At 40.0% G+C, this 22241-nt stretch overlaps 1 protein-coding gene across 1 annotated transcript in view; it reads right to left on the bottom strand.

Annotated features, from left to right (window-relative positions):
• Positions 1-22241, bottom strand: part of ST8SIA1 (ST8 alpha-N-acetyl-neuraminide alpha-2,8-sialyltransferase 1) — a 150180-nt gene that overhangs the window by 54300 nt on the left and 73639 nt on the right. Inside the window, exon 3 of the mRNA XM_045811846.2 lies at positions 8808-8917. Within this exon, the coding sequence (XP_045667802.1) occupies positions 8808-8917 (110 nt within the window). The remainder of the gene's footprint in view (positions 1-8807; positions 8918-22241) is intronic.

The following is a 22241-nucleotide window of genomic DNA, read 5'->3' on the forward strand; positions in this document are numbered from 1 at the left end:
CTGAAAAAAACACAGTGGTCATTGTAGGGGGGGAAGCCAAGTCACAGGGCCTCCTCTTGAGGTGTCTACAGTCTGGTGGTCACACCATATCCCGTGTGGTTTCTGAGGATCCTTGTGAGGGAGTGAGCTTCAGCATTACCAATCAGGCTCATCTGGCAGGGGTGCTGACTATGGTCTTGTGATTTAACTGATCTTTGCAAAGATGAAGGTGACTTCCAGGATAAAACATAAGCTAAAATTTGAGCATTTATGTCTTTTTTTTTTTTAAGATTTCATTTATTTATTTGAGAGACAAAGAATGAGTGATGGGGAGGGGGAGAGAAAGAGTGAGAGAGGAGAAGCAGACTCCCTGCCGAGCAGGAAGCCCTATGCAGGCTCCATCCCAGGCCCCTAGGATCATGACCTGAGCTGAAGGCAGATGCTTTTTTTTTTTTTTTTTTAGAGATTTTATTTATTTATTTGACAGACAGAGATAGCCAGCGAAAGAGGGAACACAAGCAGGGGGAAAGTGTAGCAGGGAGCCTGATGTGGGGCTCGATCCCAGGACCCTGGGATCATGCCCTGGGCCAAAGGCAGATGCTTAACGACTGAGCCACCCAGGTGCCCCTGAGCATTTATGTCTTAAGGATGCTTTGATCTTGATGGTCCTTCATAACAATGAGAATCAAACACATTGTATCGAAACTATAACCTCTGAATACTGCTGGAGAATGCAGTCAACCTGTTTTGTCATTAATGGAACATGTCAGTTTTAATGAATAAGTACTTTGTTTTTCTGTGTGTTCTTTGTAGGTTGATTCATGGCTCATATGTCTGGGTTCCTTCATACCTTCTATCATGCAGTAAAAGCTCAAGAAAATCTTCTGGATACTGATTGTCAAATCCTACAACACAAGGAAATGCTTAAAACAATTAAGATAATATTTTACAAATGCATTTCCGGAAAATAATGACACCGCACTTTGGTGTAAATATCTGTCTTACGTTCTTCAAGTGCAAATGTCTGTGACACTTCCTTGTAGCTCTTTTCTTAGAAAAAACACACTGTAATTTTAGCTCCTCAATTCCTAAATTGATAATTACATAGATTTACATAAAAGGCACATTTAATACAAATTGTTTCTAATAAGGTATAATTGTGTAAAAGTGTTTCAAACGTTGCATTATCGCTCATTGGCACAATTAACAGATATAAATGGCTAACGTGTCCTAGTAACTGTGCTCATGATCCTAAAAGATGTGATCACAGAACTGATGAAAGATGAATATTCTTTGAATTAGGGCATAGAGGTGGCTGGGGAATGGGCTTGGTGAAGAGGCATCTTTAAATAGAAAAAAATCATAAAATTACTTTTTAAATGTTATGCATATCATTCATCATCAGGGAACTACAAATCAAAGCTACAATGAGATATCACCTCACACCTGTCATAATGACTAAAATCAACGATACAAGAAACAACAGGTATTGGCGAGGATGTGGAGAAAGGGGAACCCTTTTGCACTGTTCGTAGGAATACAAACTGGTGCAGCCACTCTGGAAAAGAGTATGGAGGTTCCTTAAAAAGTTAAAAATAGGGGCATCTGGGTGGCTCAGTTGATTAAGCATCTGCCTTTAGCTCAGGTCATGATCCCAGGGGCCTGGGATCAAGTCCTGCATCAAGCTCCCTGCTCAGCGGGGAGTCTGCTTCTCCCTCTCCCTCTACTGCTCCCCCTGCTTGAGCTGTCTCTCTCTGTCAAATAAGTAAATAAAATCTTTTTTTTAAATTTTGAAAAAAAAAAAAGTTAAAAATAGAACTACTCTACGACCCGGCAATTGCTATACTAGGTATTTACCCAAAGAATACAAAAACACAAATTCAAAGGGATACATGCACCCTGATGTTTATAGTAGCATTATTTATAATAGCTAAAATAGCAAAGCAGCCCAAGTGTCCATCGATTGATGAATGGATAAAGAAGAGATATATACACACTCTCAGGGTATATATCTCAGTCAGAGAAAGAGAAATACAATATGATTTCACTCATATATGGAATATATGAAGACAAAACAAATGCGCGAAGGGAAAAAAAGAGAGAGACAGAGAGAGAGAGAGTGGCAAACCAGGAACAGACTCTTAACTATAGAGAACAAACTGGTAGTTATCAGAGGGGAGGCAGGTGGGGGATGGGTTGAATAGGTGATGGGGACTGAGGGGTGAACCTGTTGTGATGATCACTGGGTGTTTGTAGAAGTGTTGAATCGCTATACTGTACACATAAAACTAGTATTACGCTGCGTGTTAACTAACTGGAATTTAAATAAAAACTTTAGAAGTGTTATACATATTTAAGTATGCAAAACACACAGTTGAGCATAATTCCACGGCACCAAAACAATGTTGCCCTCACTTGTATCCCTGAGCCACCCAAATCACCTCCAAGATACAATCATGGTCTCTCTGTCTTGCAGATCTTCCAGATAAATTGTATTCAAACTATTATTTTTTAAAGTGCTATTTTGGATTATAGAGCAAATGTTTACTTTGAAAAACAAGAAACGGATGTTTAGCATTAGAAAATGTACTTGAGGAGCACCTGGGTGGCTCAGTCAGTTAAGCATTTACCTTTGGCTCAGGTCATGATCCCTGCCCCGCCCCCCATCACTCATATTCTCTCTCTCTCTCTAAGTAAATAAAATCTTTAAAAAAGATAAGAGTGTACTTGAAAATGTCTAAGCAAAAGAAATTATAATACTGTTATATCCTAATACTGAAAAACATTTTGAACTGTAATATGGTATATCGCTGTGTGCAGGTAAGGCTATTTTTGGATTTGTTCTCTCACTGTAACTCTCCACGCACCCTATAGTCTAAGATCAGACATACTACATGCTCTCTAATCATAGGCACTCACTAAATGTTCAATTTTGAATGTGTAATACTACCTCAATTTTCTCAAGGCACCCAAAAAATGTGTATGAAGTAACCATTTATAAGTAGATCCATAAGTGGTCAAATAAGAATAATTTATAAACAATTTATAACACTCCCCCATATTGTAAACCATAAATGAGGCTTTTAAAAAATTCAAATATGTTATGAAAATGGCCCTATGCTTTGCAGGGATTCAAGATGGTGGCATAGGAAGACCCTGAACTGACCTCCTCCCATTGGTACACCAAATCCACAGCTACCTATAGAATAATTCTCCCTGGAAAAGACCTGAAAATAAACTTCACAGCAACTCCACAACAAAAGATAAAAGGGCCAAATCCAGAAAGGTAGGAGAGGCAGAGAGCTGGTCTTGTCAAAAACCCCACTCCTGTCATGGCAATCCACAAGTGGGAGGGATCTCACGAATACAGAGCATATCCCTAAGGGGCAAGGTATTTGATCCCCACATCATGTACCCCAACCCTTGGGACCTGCACCAGAGAGGTGGGCACCAAAGCACCTGGCTTTGAAAACCAGCATGGCTTGTAGCTAGAAGACTGTAAGAAATGGAGAACTCCCATTTTAAAGGGCTCATGCCCAGGCTCAATACCCCGCATACCAGTGCAAAAACAGTAGGCTGAAAAGCACCTAGACCATATGTGACGGACATTCATCGGCTAATCTTAAAGCATCTGCCAGAAGGACAGGGGTCTGCTGGAACTCTCTCCAAGGATGGAGGTGCCAGTGCGTGTCATTTTTGCACTCTCCTACCTTGCTGGTGCTGCTTGCCCTGGAATGGTGCTCCCATTCCCCCCTTTAAAATACGTAAAATGCCAAACTCAGCAGGTGTATGTGCCAGTATCCCAGCACTCGTCTGCCTTGCCAAAGCTTGTGGAAGGGCATGCCCCAGTCTGGCCATCTTCTGTGGATCCGAGCCGCCAAAGCCAGCAGGTGCATTCAGAACACACAAGGGATGCCCCTTAAACACCTGTTTCTGGGCCAAGGGGAACTTGTGCATCTGGAGCCCACAGGTCTGAAACAATTAGAGAAATAGTCACTCCCAGGTCAGATGCAGAAAGCAGGCTTAAACACACCCCCATCCTCCAGTGACCATTCCTTCAAGACTGGGAGACACAGCTGTTTGACATAATACAAAGAAACAGACACAGAGAGTCAAGCAAAATGAAGAAGAGGTATATGCTTCAATAGAAAGAACAAGATAAAACCCCAGAAAAAACCTTAATGAAATGGAGATAAGTAATTTACCTGAAAGAGTTCGAAGGGATGACCACAAAGATGCTCACCAATCTGAGAGTGGACGAATACAGAAAGAACTTCAACAGAGATATAAAATATAGAAAGTACCAAACGGAAGTCACAGAGCTGAAGAATACAATAACGGACCTGAAAAATAAACTAACGGTGTTCAACAGCAGGCTAGATGAAACAGAAGGAAGGATCAGTGACCTGGAAGACAGGACAGTGGAACTCACCGAAACAGAGCATCAGGAAGAAGGAAAAAAACCCCACAACTTTAAAGTGAAGATAGCTCAAGGAACCTCTGGGACAATATCAAGCAGATCAACATTTGCATAATAGGGGAACCAGAAGAAGAAGAGAAAGGGAAAGAAAACTTATTTGAACAAACAATAGCTGAAAACTTCCCTAACCTAGGGAAGGAGGAAACATTCAGATTTAGGAATCCCACCTAATGAGACCCACACCAGAACACATTATAATTAAAATGTCAAAAGTTAAAGATGGAATCTTAAAGCAGCAAGAGAAAAACAACATGTTACATATAAGGGAACCCCTGTAAGACCACATGCACATTTTCAACAGAAACCTGCAGATCAGAAGAAAGTGGCATGATATATTCAAAGGGCTAAAAGCAAAAAACTGCCTATCAAGAAGACTCTATCTGGCAAGGTTTTCATTCAGTTGAAGGAGAGATAGAGAGTTTTCCAGACAAGGGAAAACTAAAGGACCACCACTAATCTGGCCTTACAAGAAATGTTAAAGGGACTTCTTTAAGCTGAAGGGAAAGGGCACTTATCAGTAACATGAAAATACATAAATGTAAAAATGTCATTGGTAAAGGAAAACATATAATGAAGGTAATGGACTAATCATTTACAAAGTTAGCACGAAGGTTAAAATATAAAAATAGTAAAAAATAACTATAATTACAGTAATTAGTTAGAGGATACACAACATAAAAGGATGTAAAACATGACATCAAAAACAAAACATGGATGGGGAGTAAAAACGTAGGATTTTGGTATGTGTTCAAACTTAACTTGCTATCAACTTAAAATAGACTATTGTGTTTATATAGGCTGAGACATGTAAGCCTCATGGTAACCACAAAGCAAAGACCTATAGTAGATACACAAAAAAATAATGAGAATGGAATCTAAACATAACACTGAAGAAAGACATCAAACCATAAAGGAAGAAAGCGAAAGAAGAAACAAGGAACAACTACAAAACAGCCAGAAAACAATGAACTAAATGGCAAAAGTACATACCTATCTATAATTACTTTAAACATACGTGGACTAAATTCTCCAATCAAAAGACATAGAGTGTCCATCAATGGATGAATGGATAAAGAAGATGAGGTATATATGCAATGGAATACTACTTGGTCATAAAAAAGAATGAAATTTCACCATTTGCCACAACAAAGATGGACTCTGAGGGAATTATAGTAAGTGAAATAAATCACAGAGACAAATACTGTGTGATGTCACTTATATGTGGAATCTAAAACACAAAACAAACAGAACAAAACAAAATTCGTAGATGGAGAGCACAGATTGGTGGTTGCCAGAAGGGACGGGGGTGGGAATGAGAGTAAAGAAAGTCAGGAAATACAAAACTCCAGTCATAAAATAAATAAGTCATGGGGTAACATATAGCATGTGACTATAGTCAACAATACTCTATTGCATATTACATAACTTATATGGTAACAGGGAAATGAGACTTACTGTGGTAATCATTTCAGTGTATACAAACATCAAATCATGATGTTGTACACCTGAAACTAATATAATGTTACATGTCAATTATAGTTTAATTTAAAAAAAAAAAGAAAATGGTGTTATTCTTGAAATGCATGCACAGATAGGTCTAGTTCTTTGAATTCTAAATCTTCACCTCTCCAGTATTCTATGAACATTATGCTTACTACTGTGCTGTGCGCCCTAACCACAAATATTCATTAATTCTGAATTCGAATATAGCAATGCTGATTGTATATAATGCAAACTTAGTCTTGTTTATTTGCAATAAATAAATATAGATAACCCCGAAAAAATGCTTAGGCCTAGTCTTCAACATGTTAAGTTTAAAAAATGCATCTCCCTAAATATATATATACATATATACACACTTAGGAATAATATAAAAATACATTTATTGTACTGCCTCCCACCAGACTGTATTAAGACCTCTTGAAATCACTTGAATTCCCTGAATCTGTGAGTATAATAACCACTTCTCCTTGTTCCTTACATAGTTTTTGGAAAGAGCAAATAAACATACTTGAGAGCAAGCTGCAAATATAAACTAGACTACACGAAGTGTTACAATTATGTAGTTATATAGAAGGAGTTTTCACAATGGAAAGGCTTGAGGAATTGTCTGCTCCCACACCCTCATATGCTGAGCCCCAGTAAGGGTAAAATGACATGCTGTAGGTCACAGAGCTAGTTTGTGGCAAGAGTTTATCCTGTTCCCCTCTGTGTTCTCTGCTGGCTCCTCAGCCTCTACCTAATGCCAGTATTTTGGAGTGGGTGCTTGGATTTGGCCCAGGGTCTTTGCTCTTCTCATCTACCTGAACTCTCCAGGTGATTGTGGCCCCTCCTGTAGCCGAAATACCTCCCCAACCTCATCTCCGTGCACTGTGGCAGCACTGGCATCTTTCCCACATTAGAGCCTTGGAAAGGCTCTGCCTGTGCCCAGAGTGAAATGGAGACAGGGCTCACTCCACACACCACTTCTCAGAAGGTCCCTGACCCCTCACCATCTGTCTCTGAATGACCTCTATAAGAGCACTAGCGCATCTCCAGGTTCTACATACAAGACAGAATTGTTTAACATACCATTTCTAGATCCAGCTAACGCAACACCTAGTAGGAGCTCAACAGACAGATGTCATATTGACTTAAGAGAACTACGTTTTTATTTCCTACATTTTCCTACTGTTTGTATATATTGCAAAAATAATAATAATAATAATTGCAATGAAGAGAAAAACACATTCCCATACGGGAAAAATTACCCAGGGCACCTCCATGAGGGAAAGATAGACATAGTAATAATAATAATAATAATAATAATAATAATAATAATAATAATAATAAAAAATTGCAATGGAGAGAAAAACACATTCCTATCCGGGAAAAATTATCCAGGGCACCTCCATGAGGGAAAGAGAGATATAGAAAGACCTCCCCACTCTGCCCCAGGCTTCACGTAAGATAAAAAGTCTTTGAAGGAGCCCAACTCTCGTTCTCTGAGCAGGAACTTGGCTCTCTCCCATGTACATGACTTCCCCCCAAAACACTCTCAACTAGGGTCTTCAGCTTCCCTTACACCACTGAGCTCAGAGCTCACAGGTGGGTTAGTGTTCTCTTAACCACCTTTGACTACTTCTAGATATTCTCTATTTATCCTTAAAAATGCTCACAAAATCCAAATCCCATGCCACAGCCCCCCTTCCTTGGCTCAGCTTTCTTCTGTCTGTGGAACTGCAGGGCTTAGCCTTCCCGGCCCTGGAGCTTTTGGCACCTGCGTCACGGTCATTCCCATGTCAGTGAGACTCTGGGGACCAACTGAAAGAATCTCCACACTATAGCTTCAAAGTTCCTTGCTTCCACAGCTACAAATGTCTTCTTTTTCTGCCACACATCTGATCATCCCCCAGACAAACTGCGTTCTGAAATCATATACTCTGGTGGGCCACTCTTTGACGTTAGTTCTATTATTCCACCTCTCTCTTATCTTTGCCACCACCCACTGCCTCTGGGCTCTGAATGACCTGCCCTTGGGCCCCATTTGGCACCCTTCCTCTCTTGTTCATGCCTCTCAGAGCCACCTCCTATCCAGCCCAGACTTCAAGGTATGTCACCTCACACTTTCTCTAACCAGGAACCTCCGTGTTGTCACTCCCCCTCTTTCCTCCCTCTCACCCGGACAATCCCAAACCCATGTCAATCCAATCACTTGCTGTCTTCACTTCTGGTCAAAATCATCCAACGGTGCAGGCTGGTGCCACCACAGGTGGATGGATGGTCTCTACCCCTGGCTGGACACATCGTTAACAGTTTTTTACACACCCCTGCAGAAGCCTCCTATGTTCCCCTCCAAGGGACATACATGTCACCACTCTGCTCAGTCCCTTAACCAAATTTCCTCGCTGTTTGAAAGTTATGTCCCCTCCTTCCTTCCAGTTGTCCCAGCCATACACAGATCAGATCCGTCTTCAAATCCCAGTGGCTACTCAGAAATGCCTTTGTGAAAAACAAAGATGAAAAGGGTGTAGAGTGAAATGAGTAAATGAAAATGTTTATTTACAGACAATCTTTGAAGTTTTTATCACCTGACTATATAATCTAAAGCAAAATCTAAGTGTTTCTACTTTTGGGTCTCCCCAAGACCTCTGAGCCCTTCCCTTCTTGGCTTTGTGCTTTCTTGGGGCACGTTCCCTTGCTCCCTGGCCCTCTCCTACATTCACTTGTATATGAACCTGAAGGGAAGCTAAAGAGCAGTTACAATTGATTAATCACAAGTGACTAGCTTTGAAAGGCCCCAGGGCTTTTGGAAGGAGTGGGGGAAAGGAGAGAAGGCGGAGGCCGCGCTGTGGGTGCTCTCTCTTACCGCATGACAAAATTTGCTTCATCTATTTGACGGCCACAGCCACTCTTCTTCAGAATCCCACCATTTCCCACCACCGCGCATTTCTTCAAGGGCAGCTGGAATGGGGTTGCCTAGCAACAGAAAACAAGGCGGGTTTTCACTGCAGAGAACACACAACCGCTCACAAAATCATTGTTTACAGCAGACCCGTTGGAGGAATTTGATTGAAGTCTGGGCAGACCAAAAGAGCATGGAGAAAGAAAGATGCCAAGAAGTTTGTAAGGAATAAACTAGCCTGTGCCTTTGAAACTAAAAAAAATTTTTAAAAATAAAAAAATTAATGCCCTGAAGTATATTTAAATATAACATATTTTGTATCAAAGTGACCATGTACATAGTAGAGACTGGCTGCTTTCGAAAAGAGAAAAATCCATACTAAACATAGGATTAGTTTTAAAGGCATTAAACTGGGAACAAGCTTAAATGAATTCTCTCTCCCTATCTGAATGCAATTTCATTCATTCATACAGGTTCACTCAACAAACAGTGGCTGAGTGTTTCCTATGCTAATTGTCAGGGATAAATACAAAAAGATATAGAATCTAGTCACAGGTCTCAGGACTCACAGTTTGCGATGTAGGGGACTGTGAACACAGAAACTTATCTAACAGACTCTAACGTAATGCTGAAATTATTGTAGAAGACGTATGCTCTATGTGCTGTGGAGAATCCGACACAGGAGGAAAAGGGCAAATTTCTGCCAAGCCAACTCAAGAGAAAGCTTTCTCACTCGAGATGAATCTTAAAGGATGAATAGGATTTTGCCAGGCAGAGAAAGCAGTATAAACAAAGGCACAAAGTATGCTGAAAGCAAATGCTGTGTTTATGAGAAAATGTACACTCTGGGTGGGTCTGTCTAGAACTTGGGAGGTGCTGAGGGGCAAGTGACTTGTGCAAACCAGACAGCATGTGACTTTCTTTCTGCAAACATTGAACTGGACTGCAAAGAAAATGTTCAGTGTACCTGAGTGCTCCCTGAAGTGCTATTTATAGTACGAGGGACTATCAAAACCTAGCAATAGCCCCTGGAAGTGAAATGCGTCATTCCGTGTCTTTTAGCTGGGTCAGCAAGAACGACCAGCTACAGGATCTCCTGCTTGCCAAAACAATGCCTATTGGTTGCAGTTCTCTGGGGGAAGAACTTACATCTACAGAACTGGTACATAAAATAACTATTCTGATATTAAGTAGGCCATCCTGCATGAATTTGAAGCCAATATGGATTATACCAGAAGAACAAATGGAATACATGAATATATGCTATAAAGGCTTCACATAGGCACAAAGTAATTAAACCAGAAAAATAAAATTCCAAGAGTCTGTGTGATCATTCGTAGCTGAGGTCGGCACTTAATGCAGCACAAGAAAAAATTCGGGGCGCCTGGGTGGCACAGCGGTTAAGCGTCTGCCTTCGGCTCAGGGCGTGATCCCGGCGTTCTGGGATCGAGCCCCACATCAGGCTCCTCCGCTATGAGCCTGCTTCTTCCTCTCCCACTCCCTCTGCTGTGTTCCCTCTCTCGCTGGCTGTCTCTATCTCCGTCGAATAAATAAATAAAATCTCAAAAAAAAAAAAGAAAGAAAGAAAGAAAAAATTCTACTTCCTCTATTTCTAGTAGGTAAAAGAAACACCCAATGCTATAAAAATATAGTTGATAAAGATACAGTACTTAAACTGTAAAGTCTAAGCATTTGCCAGCAGATAATTAAGAATTCCCTGCATGACTGCAACAGAGAACAGTCCAGTGAACTCCAGAGCAGGACACAGAGAAGAAGAACACACACAGGCCAGCACTCTAACCCATCCAGATTGATCCAGGGTGATATGTGGCATTTTCCTCAGTCAGTCCTAAGGAGGGTTTGAAGTCAACATTAGAAACACATTGATTAGATCTACCGAAACAAGGCAAAGGATCATAGGCGAAGAGAGGAAAAAATGAAACAAGACGAAACCAGAGAGGGAGACAAACCATAAGAGAGTCTTAATCTTAGGAAACAAACTGAGGGTGGCTGGAGCGGAGGGGGTAGGGGTGGGGTAACAGGGTGATGGACATTGGGGAGGGTATGTGTTATAATGAGCACTGGGTATTATATAAGACTGATGAATCACAGACCTGTACCCCTGAAACAAATAATACATCATATATTAACTGAACTTAAATTAAAAAAAGAAAAAATATATATAAAAATAAAATAAAAATGCAAAAAAATACATTGGTTAGATCTATAATATGTTAGATGTAGATTTAAGTATATATGCTCAAATTAGCTATTCATTTATTCCACAAGCATTTACTGAGTGCCTACTATGTTCTAGGCACTGTTCTGGGTAACAGGGACATAAGTAATAAACCCTGTTCCTATGGAGCTTACATTCTCGTGGGTAGACATAGTAAGTAAAGGCAAATGAGTGAAATGAATAATATATCAGGGGCGCCTGGGTGGCTCAGTCGTTAAGTGTCTGCCTTCGGCTCAGGATCGAGCCCCACATCAGGCTCCTCTGCTGGGAGCCTGCTTCTTCCTCTCCCACTCCCCCTGCTTGTGCTCCCTCTCTCTCTGGCTGTCTCTGTCAAATAAATAAATAAAATCTTAAAAAAAAAACCCAAACCAATATGTCAAATGGTGATATGGGCTGTGGAGAGAAACAAATCATTGGCATGAGACAATCAGGAAATGGCTTTTGAAGGACTGCAATTCAAACAGGGTAGTTGGGGAAGACCTCAAGGGAGACATATGAGCAAATCCTTGAAAATGAGGTGGTGAGCATTATAGACATCCAGGGGGAACTGTTGTTGCTGACCTTGAGGAAGAAACATTCCTGGGGTACAAAAGGAAGAGCAAAGACCCCATTGTGTCTGGAAATGAGGAAGCAGGGGACTCAGAAGTAAAAGAGGAAGTCAGAGAGTTGACTGGTGGAGAGGTTAGAGAACAAATTCTTAGGGCCTTGAAGGGTATGAGAAAGACTTCGGGTTTTGTTCGAAGATGAACATCAAGTCAAAGTAGGGTGAGCAAAGGAGTAACGTTACGCCATATTTTGGAACAACCACTCTGCTTCTGTGTGAACAGGCTATAAGATGTCATGGGTAGAAAGAAAGGGACCAGTCAGGAGTCCCCTGCAGCAGTGGACTAGAGATTCTGGTGGCTTGGAGGAGGGTGAGGGCACTGGGGATGGTGAGAAGTGAGAAGAGTCTGGAGATATTTTGGAGGAAGGGCTGACAGGATTTGCGATGTAATGGAAACAGAATAAGAGAAAAAGAGGAATTAATAATGCCAAGGGTTTTGGCTAAAATAGCTGTAAAGATGGACCTGCCATTTACTGAGGTATAGATTACAGAGGAGCAGGTTTGGGGGGAAATGATTTGGAGTTCAATTTTAAATATGTCATGTGTGATGTCTCCTTTAGGCATTTAAATGACAGTGTCAAGGAGGCAACTGAAATATGAGAATACAGTCAGTGAACTGGTCTTTCCTGGAGAAAGCTGGGAGTGATCAGCATACAGCAGATAACTAAAGTTAGGAGACTAGATGGTGAATGGAAGTAGATAGACAAGAGAAGAGGTCAAAGACCTGAATCCTTGGACACTCCAACAAGAAGTTAGGACACCAAGGAGTCTAAGGAGTGGCCAATAAAATGGTAGAAAAACAAACAAACAAACAAAAAACAAACAAACAAACAAACAAAAAAATGCAAGTGTGGTGTCCTGGAAGATAAGTTAAAAAAAAAAAAGTGTCTCAAAAAAGAAGGGGAAAAAATTGTAGCAAATTCAATAGGTTTGCAATAATAAATAGATTAATAAATAAAGTAAAATAACAACTGAAAATTGCCCCCTGGATTTAGCAACATGGAGGTCACTTCGTAACCTTAACAAGGATAGATCTGGTTCACAGTGTAGACAAAAGCCCGATCTGAGCTTAGTGAGTTATACACGTTTATTTGCATATCTATTTGTACATAGTTTATTTAAAAAGTGTGGGCTCATTCATGCTCAACTAATATTTAGTTTGCCTTGGGGCACCTGGGTGGCTCAGTCAGTCAAGCATAGGACTCTTGATTTTGGCTCAGGTCATGATCTCAATGGTGTGAGATCAAGCCCCATATTGGCCTCTGCTCTGGGTGTGGCACCTACTTGGGATTCTCCCTCTCCCTCTGCCCCCCCTCAAAAAAATAACAAAATAAAGTAATAATAATAATATTTAGTTTGTCTTGTAAAAGCCAACTTAAACCCCACCCCATTGTTGTTAGAGTTCTTGGGGGCACCTGGGTGGCTCAGCTGGTTAAATGTTGGACTCTTGGTTTCAGCTCAGGTCATGATTTCAGGGTCATGAGACTGAGCCTAGTGTTGGGCTCCATCCTCAGCAGGGAGTCTACTTGAGGATTCTCTCCTGGGGTTCCTGGGTGGCTCAGTCATTAAGCCTCTGCCTTTGGCTCAGGGCATGATCCCAATGTTCTGGGATCGAGCCCCACATCAGGCTCCTTCGCTGGGAGCCTGCTTCTTCCTCTCCCACTCCCCCTGCTTGTGTTCTCTCTTTCACTGGCTGTCTCTCTCTCCGTCAAATAAATAAATAAAATCTTAAAAAAAATAAAAAATATAAAATAATTTAAGAAAATGATTCTCTCCCTCTTCCTGGGCCCAAAATAAATGAATCCTAAAAAAAAAAAAAGAGAGAGAGAGAGAGATTTCTTGAACCAGACTGAATGGCAATCCCAGGCTTCCAGGCAAGAATCTAGGCACAGAAGCACCATATCTGGGAAGAGGCAGCAGTAGCAGCAGCAACATAAAACTAGGCGTCTCCAGGGGTGCCTGGGTGGCTCAGTAGGTTGGGCAATGGGCTCTTGATTTTGGCTCAGGTCATGATCTCAGGGTAGTGGGATCTAAACCCAGTGTCAGACTCTGTGCTCAGCAGGGAGTCAGCTTTAGATTTTTCTCCTTCTCACTCTCCCTCTGCCCCTCCCTCCACTTGTGCACGCTCTCTCTCTCAAACAAATAAGTCTTAAAAAAAAAAAAAAAAGCCACATGCCTCCTACCTCCTAACTTCCAGGTTGTAGGACTGTGGGACTATAGGGCAGGCAGTCCGACCCTTCAGTGTTCCACTTCTTGTCTCTAAAAAGGGCTAATATCACAGGATTATATGAGATTATATGAGATGCTGTACGTACATCTCCTTGAGCTCTTGGTATGGTGTTCCTTCCCTTCTTCTTTCATCCCTTTCCTCCTTCTAGCACAATTCACTGACTTGTTCAAGCCATAAAATACTGAGATTCCATGGGTTTGGGGACACATGATAAAGCAGTGATTTGCCTACCTCTATCTTCACAATTGTAAAATTTAACTATTATAGTCATATACTATAACAAAAGTTTTAAAAGCTCTTGAACTAAAAGCCAGGCGTGGAGGGAGCCATTTCTTTTTTTTCCGTTAATATTTGTGTGCTACTTCTCCATCTAGTCAACTGCTGGCCCTACACAAGAATTTCATTTCAATAAATATTTCTCAAGGGCCTACGTGCACACTATCCTAGGCACAGTAACAGCTCACCAAAGCTTTACACAGAGGAAAAACTTTTTTTTAATTATAATAATATTTTTTTATTATATTGTGTTAGTCACCATACAGTACATCCCTGGTTTTTGATGTAAAGTTCGATGATTCATTAGTTGCGTACAACACCCAGTGCACCATGCAGTACGTGCCCTCCTTACTACCCATCACCAGCCTATCCCATTCCCCCACCACCTCCCCTCTGAAGCCCTCAGTTTGTTTCTCAGAGTCCATAGTCTCTCATACTTCAACCCCCCTTCTGATTACCCCCTCTTTCTTTATCCCTTTCTTCTCCTACCGATCTTCCTAGTTCTTATGTTCCATAGATGAGAGAAATCATATGATAATTGTCTTTCTCTGCTTAACTTATTTCACTTAGCATTATCTCCTCCAGTGCCGTCCATGTTGCAGCAAATGTTGAGAATTCGTTCTTTCTGATGGCTGAGTAATATTCCATTGTATATATGGACCACATCTTCTTAATCCAGTCATCTGTTGAAGGGCATCTCGGCTCCTTCCACGATTTAGCTATTGTGGACAATGCTGCTATGAACATTGGGGTGCATATGGCCCTTCTCTTCACTACGTCTACACAGAGGAAAAACTTAACTGAGAAAATACTGTGGAATTTTAACTAATTGAGATAATTAGTGCTATTTTAAATACAGACTATCTCAACTTGGCAAAGGCAGTGCCTACCACAATGATATGTGAACACAATGTTCTCCTTCTGGGGTACAGTACCTAGAAAGAACTTTAGGTCATTTGTTTCCAAATGAATATTACTATTTTGGCAAGGAGTATTTTTCTTTTATTAAGGCACTGCATCCTTTCTTTTCAAATGTATCTCCTTGCATCCCTGCCAGAAAATGTCTACTGGATCTGAGAATATAGTATACTATAAAACCTTAAAAAATACTACTCTATGTCCATCAGTAAATGAATGGATAAAGAAGTCATGGTATATATGGTATATATAGGTATGTGTACACACAACACACACACACACACACACACACACACACACACACACCAGAATATTACTCAGCCATAAAAAAAAAAAAAACAAACCCACAAGATCTTGTCATTTGTGACATGCATGGACCTAGAGGGTATTATGCTAAATGAGAATAAGTCAAACAGAGAAAGACAAATACCATATGATTTCACTTATATATGGAATGTAAAAAACAAAACAAATGAATAAACAAACAAAAAGCAAAAAGAGATCCATAGATACAGAGAACAAAGTGATGGTTGCCAGAAGGAAGGTAGCTGGGGGAATAAGCAAAATGGGTAAAGGGGAGTGGGAGACATAGGCTCCCAGTAATGGAATGATTAAGTCATGGGAATAGAAGGTACAAGATAGGGAATATAATCAATGGTATTGTAATAGTGTGGTATAGGGACAGACAGATGATAGTAGCTACACTTGTGGTGAGTATAGCATAACGGATACACTTGTGGAATCACTACATTGTGCACCTGAAACTAATGTAATACTGTGTGTCAACTGTACTTCAATTAAAAAAAGAAACAACAAAAAAATATTCTCTAAATGAAAGAATGGATAGGCAGATCAACCATATGGATGAGCGCGAAATATTGCTGCACCACTAATTCACCTGATGGATCTTTGTCCAAATTTTTTTTGCCTATCACTGTCCCATCTATTAATGGCCATCCTCTTAATGACTATATTATATTAACCATCTGGAATTGCCAGTATCCTCACATTCTCAGTGCCTCACAGGAAGTCAGGCATGATAATAACTATCCCATCTGTCTCCCAGTACAATTATAAGAATTAAAATAAGGTGAGGCATTGAACATCACCATATATGGCATTAGTATATTACTGTGTAATAAAAAATTTGATTCTCTAGGAAAAAATGTGCCAGTATATTGCTAGACTACTACAATAGGTAGTTTATCGTTGGGTAAGATACTTTCAACTTCAAAGAATTATATAGGTCTTGAACAAAATATTTTTTATCATTGGCCTTTGAGGATATATCACCTACTTCTATGAATCAATGAATTTAGTGAATTTTTAAATGTACATTTTTTGTGTGAATTGTTGCAAGGAGCCTATCTTTTTTTGCTCAACACTCTATATCCCAGGTAAGCACAGAGCAGATAATCAACAATTTGTTTAATATGTTAATTGTTTAATTGGCTTTGTTGAACATCTAATCTGTTTTCACCAGTACCTTACCTTACGTGGAATTTTCTTAATGTCACAATGGGTATATAACTTAATCACCAAACCGCAAGAACAAACATGAGCCCCGCCACCCTCTAAATAAGAGCCAATGAATAAAGCCATTGCTAATTTTGTTTTTTGAGTTATCCCTTATCCTTATCATGGCCCATGGCCTACTTTGCCTGGGCCTCTTCTTAAATAGCCTGATGTCCAACTTGCCTTTTCACTCAACAACTATTTGTTGAGCACCTCTGATGGACCAGAAGCTGCTGTGTATGCTGAGAATGTGCTGGTGAACAAAACAGACCTGGACCCCATTCACGGAGCTAACATGCTAACAGGAAAAACAGAATTTAACAAATACGATAGGAAAGTACAGAGTGCTGTACGGTTATAGGACATCTTTATGAGGAAGTGACCCTGAGACCTGAGATGTCAAGTTTTTAGGCATAAGAAAAATAGTTGAGATTTCTGGTCTATTAAATAATCTCAGGAAAGTTGAAAGAAAAAAAGGACAAAAATTAAGGTCTTTAACGTTTCACGGCAAAAATGAAGGTGAAGAGACTTGTTACAGGCTGGGAGACTTTTTCAGAAGCAAATTACAAATGCCACCTGATAAATTATTCCTGGCTTACAATATGACTTCTGGAAGAATGCTATTAAAATCTGAAGAATTTAAACCATGTTTTTTGTGCCTTATGTAAATAGCTCTAGAGCATCCCAGAATGGTTTTTCTAATTAAGTGAATGAAGCGTTATTTACCAAAGTCATTTCCAAAGCAAGATGCCTCACTCCTTCCTCTTCATGTGCAATCGCACAAGACAACAAAGCACTAAGGGCCAGTGACTTCAATTACTAACATGAGGACACTCTGTGCCTACTCATCCTCTATCCCATAGACATAACTAGATGTCTTGAATGATAATTACACGATCTCCATGAGGAAGTGAGTTAGCCACCATCAATCACTAACCCCTTTAGAGTCTGAGCTTGTCTTGCTGGGAGGGGAGGAGGTACATGCAGAAAAAGAAAAATGTCAACCACCTGGTAGATAGAGAACTGGATTAAACAATGCTGCAGGAACTATTTTTACAGGAACACACAACATTTTAGTAAAAACACCTCCGATACAAATGAATTTACAATAGTCTTTTGAGGCATGTCTACAATGTAAAAAATTAGCATCATGCATTGATGTGAAATAAAAATCAAAGAATATAAAATGTTCTACAGAACCACCGTAGGGCAAAACCAGATATTGGGGGCAGGCTGTAATGTCCCTACATCCAAGTTATAAAAAATAACTAACCTTATATCTAGACTTCTTGGGAGCACCAGGAAGCCCAAAAGTTTAAAATCCCAGAGGTGACCCAGTTGGATTCTGTGAAAATGAGTAAAGGAAAACCTCACTCAAAATGGAGCTGATTAGTCCTGAAGTAGGAGCTCTCAAACCTGTACCGCTACTTGCACCTTACTTTACCTACCTGGGCAGGAGGAAGCTTATTTTACTACCCCAGCAGGAGGAAAGAGAAGATCTTGTCCTGGCCTGGCAACAGCCCAGACCATGAGAAATCACCACAACCCTCAACTCTTGCTTTCCTCCAATGAACTTTCATTCAAGTTCTCTCAACTCCTTCCTTTCCTCTCTAAAAGTAAACCCCGCTCCTTTGTTCTCCAGACTTGTCTACGGTTGATTACAGTTTGCATGTCCCAAATTGCAATTTGCTCTGCTATTCCCAAATAAATTCATTCTGCTGGTAAAATAACCGGCTATTTTATTTTTAAGGTTGACAATTCTACCCATAGTGGAGCTCAGCTAGAAACAATCCAAACTCTGAACAAACAAGAGAAGGTACTTCAATGCCCAGACTTAGGAGAACTGAGTAACAGACTGAATCAGATTAAGCAAACTAATGGCCAAGGAGTATCTTTAATTTCAAGAACTATTCTAAGCAACAAAGTAGTATTTTTATTTTTTTATTTTTTATTTTTTTTTACTTTTCTTTTTTTTTTAATGATTTTTTATTATATTATGTTAGTCACCATACAGTACATCCCCAGTTTCCGATATAAAGTTCGATGACTCATTAGTTGCATATAACACCCAGTGCGCCATGCAATACGTGCCCTCCTTACTACCCATCACCAGTCTATCCCATTCTCCCACCGCCCTCCCCTCTGAGGCCCTCAGTTTGTTTCTCATAGTCCATAGTCTCTCATGTTTCATTCCCCCTTCTGATTACCCCCCTTTCTTTATCCCTTTCTTCCCCTACTGATCATCCTATTTCTTATGTTCCATAGATGAGAGAAATCATATATTTGTCTTTCTCTGCTTGACTTATTTCACTTAGCATTATCTCCTCCAGTGTTCATAGCAGCATTGTCCACAATAGCTAAATCGTGGAAGGAGCCGAGATGCCCTTCAACAGATGACTGGATTACGAAGATGTGGTCCATATATACAATGGAATATTACTCAGCTATCAGAAAGAACGAGTTCTCAACATTTGCTGAAACATGGACGGCACTGGACGAAGTAGTATTTTTAAATACTCTCTTGTTTTTGAAGATGGCAACAAAATAGTCCATTGTTTTAAACTTAATACAGGATATATCAGATATAACCGAAAAAAGATAAACTCAGTATTAATGACAATTATAACTCTCACTGCTTCAATGTAAGTTTCCAGATGCACCCAGTAACTTTTGCACCTACCTTGCTCTAAATTCTTTCTCTAGCCTCCTTCTACCACTTCCTGTTCCCGTTTCACCTGTAACCTACATTCCTTGCTTGGTTGTTTTCATATTTGGGAGGGGGGGTGGGGAGAAGGAAGGGAGAATGCCATAAATATTTCTGACTAAATATTATTTTATAACGAAAACAATAAGTGAAGCTATCAAACTAAATTTTCCTTATTTTGTAATACATGTAACTTTATGCTGATACTCTTTTAGCTAAAAGAGTTGAACTTTTCACACTTCACAATTCAAAGGAAAAGTCTTTGTTTGTTTTTTCCTACTACTCCCTCCAAACTCTTCCCTTTGATAGGAAGGGGGAGCAAGTCTTCCATGCCATGCAGTTGTGTTTTAAAGCTAGAAAAATCACCAAACCACTCAGTATTCAGAACACTACCAAGTGCCACTATTAAGAAGAGGAATCACGATCAATGTTAGATGTGGGTCTCAAGTATTAATAGAAAAGCAGGGGGCGCCTGGGTGGCACAGCGGTTAAGCATCTGCCTTCGGCTCAGGGCGTGATCCCGGCGTTATGGGATCGAGCCCCACATCAGGCTCCTCTGCTATGAGCCTGCTTCTTCCTCTCCCATTCTCCCTGCTTGTGTTCCCTCTCTCACTGGCTGTCTCTATCTCTGTCAAATAAATAAATAAAATCTCTAAAAAAAAAAATAAATAAAATTAAAAAAAAATAAATAAATAAAAGAAAAGCAGAGATTTTGATTTGCAACCCTTGAAAGTGGCTTGAAAGGCTGTCACTATATGCCAGCTGCTATTACCCATGATGTCAAAACATATGCTTGCCCTTATTGATGAAAATCTCAAGTTTTTGTCCATAAGAATATGAACTTGCACTTCTAATTATAGTTCAACCCATTCATTTCTATGTACCCTCACCCACATATCCACATGGACTCCCACACATAATTATGCTTCACCCACACACATAATTTAATTTCTCACCCATATGTTAATTATATCCTCAACTTAGGCATCTAAATACACCCCCTGTCTTACATCTAATTACAGCCCCCCTCTTATGAATGTAATTACACCATTCAGCCACCCATCTAATTATGCCCTCCTTGACATATTTAATTGCACTGCCCGCTCAAGGACCTAATTACATTCTAACCAGTGCATCAATTAAGCCCCCAACCCTCCAACAATATTCTTCAGATGCACATCTCTTTATCTCTGTACCCCACTTTATTATTTCAACTAAGGATTGACAACTTCCCACAAGCAAATTCCTAGTAAGCATGGCATCCAGCTAACAGGCAAAATAATGACAAGATGCAGCTGAATCAAAAGCAGCTTTGGTCCTTTCCGGTAAATAAGCAAATATGTATTTGCTTTTTCAGTCATTTAACTAGCCCCTTGGAAATCCAAATTAGAATTTCTACTGTTTTCTTATTTTGCATGTGTAAGCATTTTTATGATGAAAATATCTAGTAATTAGTTAATTTATTTCAGAGACTAATGGTGCTCATTACAGATATTTAATTATTGAACCCTTAAAAAACATTACCCAAAACTTTGCCTGGGGATATATAAGCACTAATTATAGAATATTTGCACATCCATACCATTCAAAGAAGTTTCATTGTCCTTCAATTATATGAAAGTGAATTTCCAGAAAGCTGCTGCTAAGTTTTATATTCCCCATTCCACTAATAAAATCGTGATTTAAAAAAGATAAACTCAGTGTTAATATTCTTTCCACACAGGATGCATCTCTGGAAATTGAATAATGTGATATATTTATGTGTTGGGTACTATTTCTCCATTAAAATGTTTGATTCAATCCATTATAAAAAATAATACATAAGCATTCCAAGGAGTATTGTGTATTTTTCACATATAATCTGTAGTCGGGACACAACCCCTGGAAGCCAAATATTACATCAATTCATGGGACCATTGAGCAGAGTCATTAAATGTTTCATCATCAATTCCCAGTTAACTGAAATTTGCTACTGACGTTGTTTCTGACCCATGAATGCCAAAGCAGTAAGGAAGGCCTTACCTCTACTTTAGGCCAGAGGTTGGCCGCATTTCAAAAGTTCTCAAACCTGGGAGATTTTTCATGGCGGAAAGGAAAAGACTATGAAGGGCACGCACAACATTTCAAAGGTAGTGTCCAGTGATTCTTAGTCGTGGAGCACAAAATGGCAGCAGCAGCAGTAGGAACCAAGCTTCATGCCATTCATTGCTAGACTTTGCATTTTCAACTCCTGAAGTAGAAGCACCACCACAAAAACCTTTCTCTGCAAACACAGTGCATCTTCCTATAGAGGAGAATTACCCTCGAGCCCTGCCTGACCGTATCTGAGTCCTGACAACGTTTCTTCTATGACCACTGGTGACTTAGTTAACCTCAGTGCCTCAGTGTTCTCATTTGTAAAAATGGTACCCATCTCAGACAGTTGTTGTGAGGATTAAATGAGTTCCGTCTAGCACAAAGTAAGTGATCAATACTGTTATCTTATTTTTAATGGACTGACATTTTCTCAGCAACACAGCCTAGAAATCTTGAAGTCATTTTCTCTCAATATCCCCCTATCACCTACCTCTGCAGAGGTTCTTCTACTCTCCTCTTTGCATCCTCGTTGCTAATTTTTTTTAAAGATTTTATTTGAGAGAGAGACTGAGAGAGTGCATGTGCACATGGGTTCAGCGGCAGACTCCCTGCTGAGTGCAGAGCCCAAAATGCAGCTCCATCCCGTGACCCATGAGATCATGACCCATGAGATCAGGACCTGAGCCAAAACCAAGAGTCAGAGGCCTAACTGACTGAGCTACCCTGGCACCCCACCTCATTGCAAAACAATTTTTTTTTAAAGATTTTATTTATTTATTTGACAGAGATAGAGACAGCCAGTGAGAGAGGGAACACAAGCAGGGGGAGTGGGAGAG

This window comes from Ursus americanus, chromosome 25 (genome assembly GCF_024610735.1).
Source record: "Ursus americanus isolate L20-20 chromosome 25, mUrsAme1.1.p, whole genome shotgun sequence".
Taxonomy (NCBI): domain Eukaryota; kingdom Metazoa; phylum Chordata; class Mammalia; order Carnivora; family Ursidae; genus Ursus; species Ursus americanus.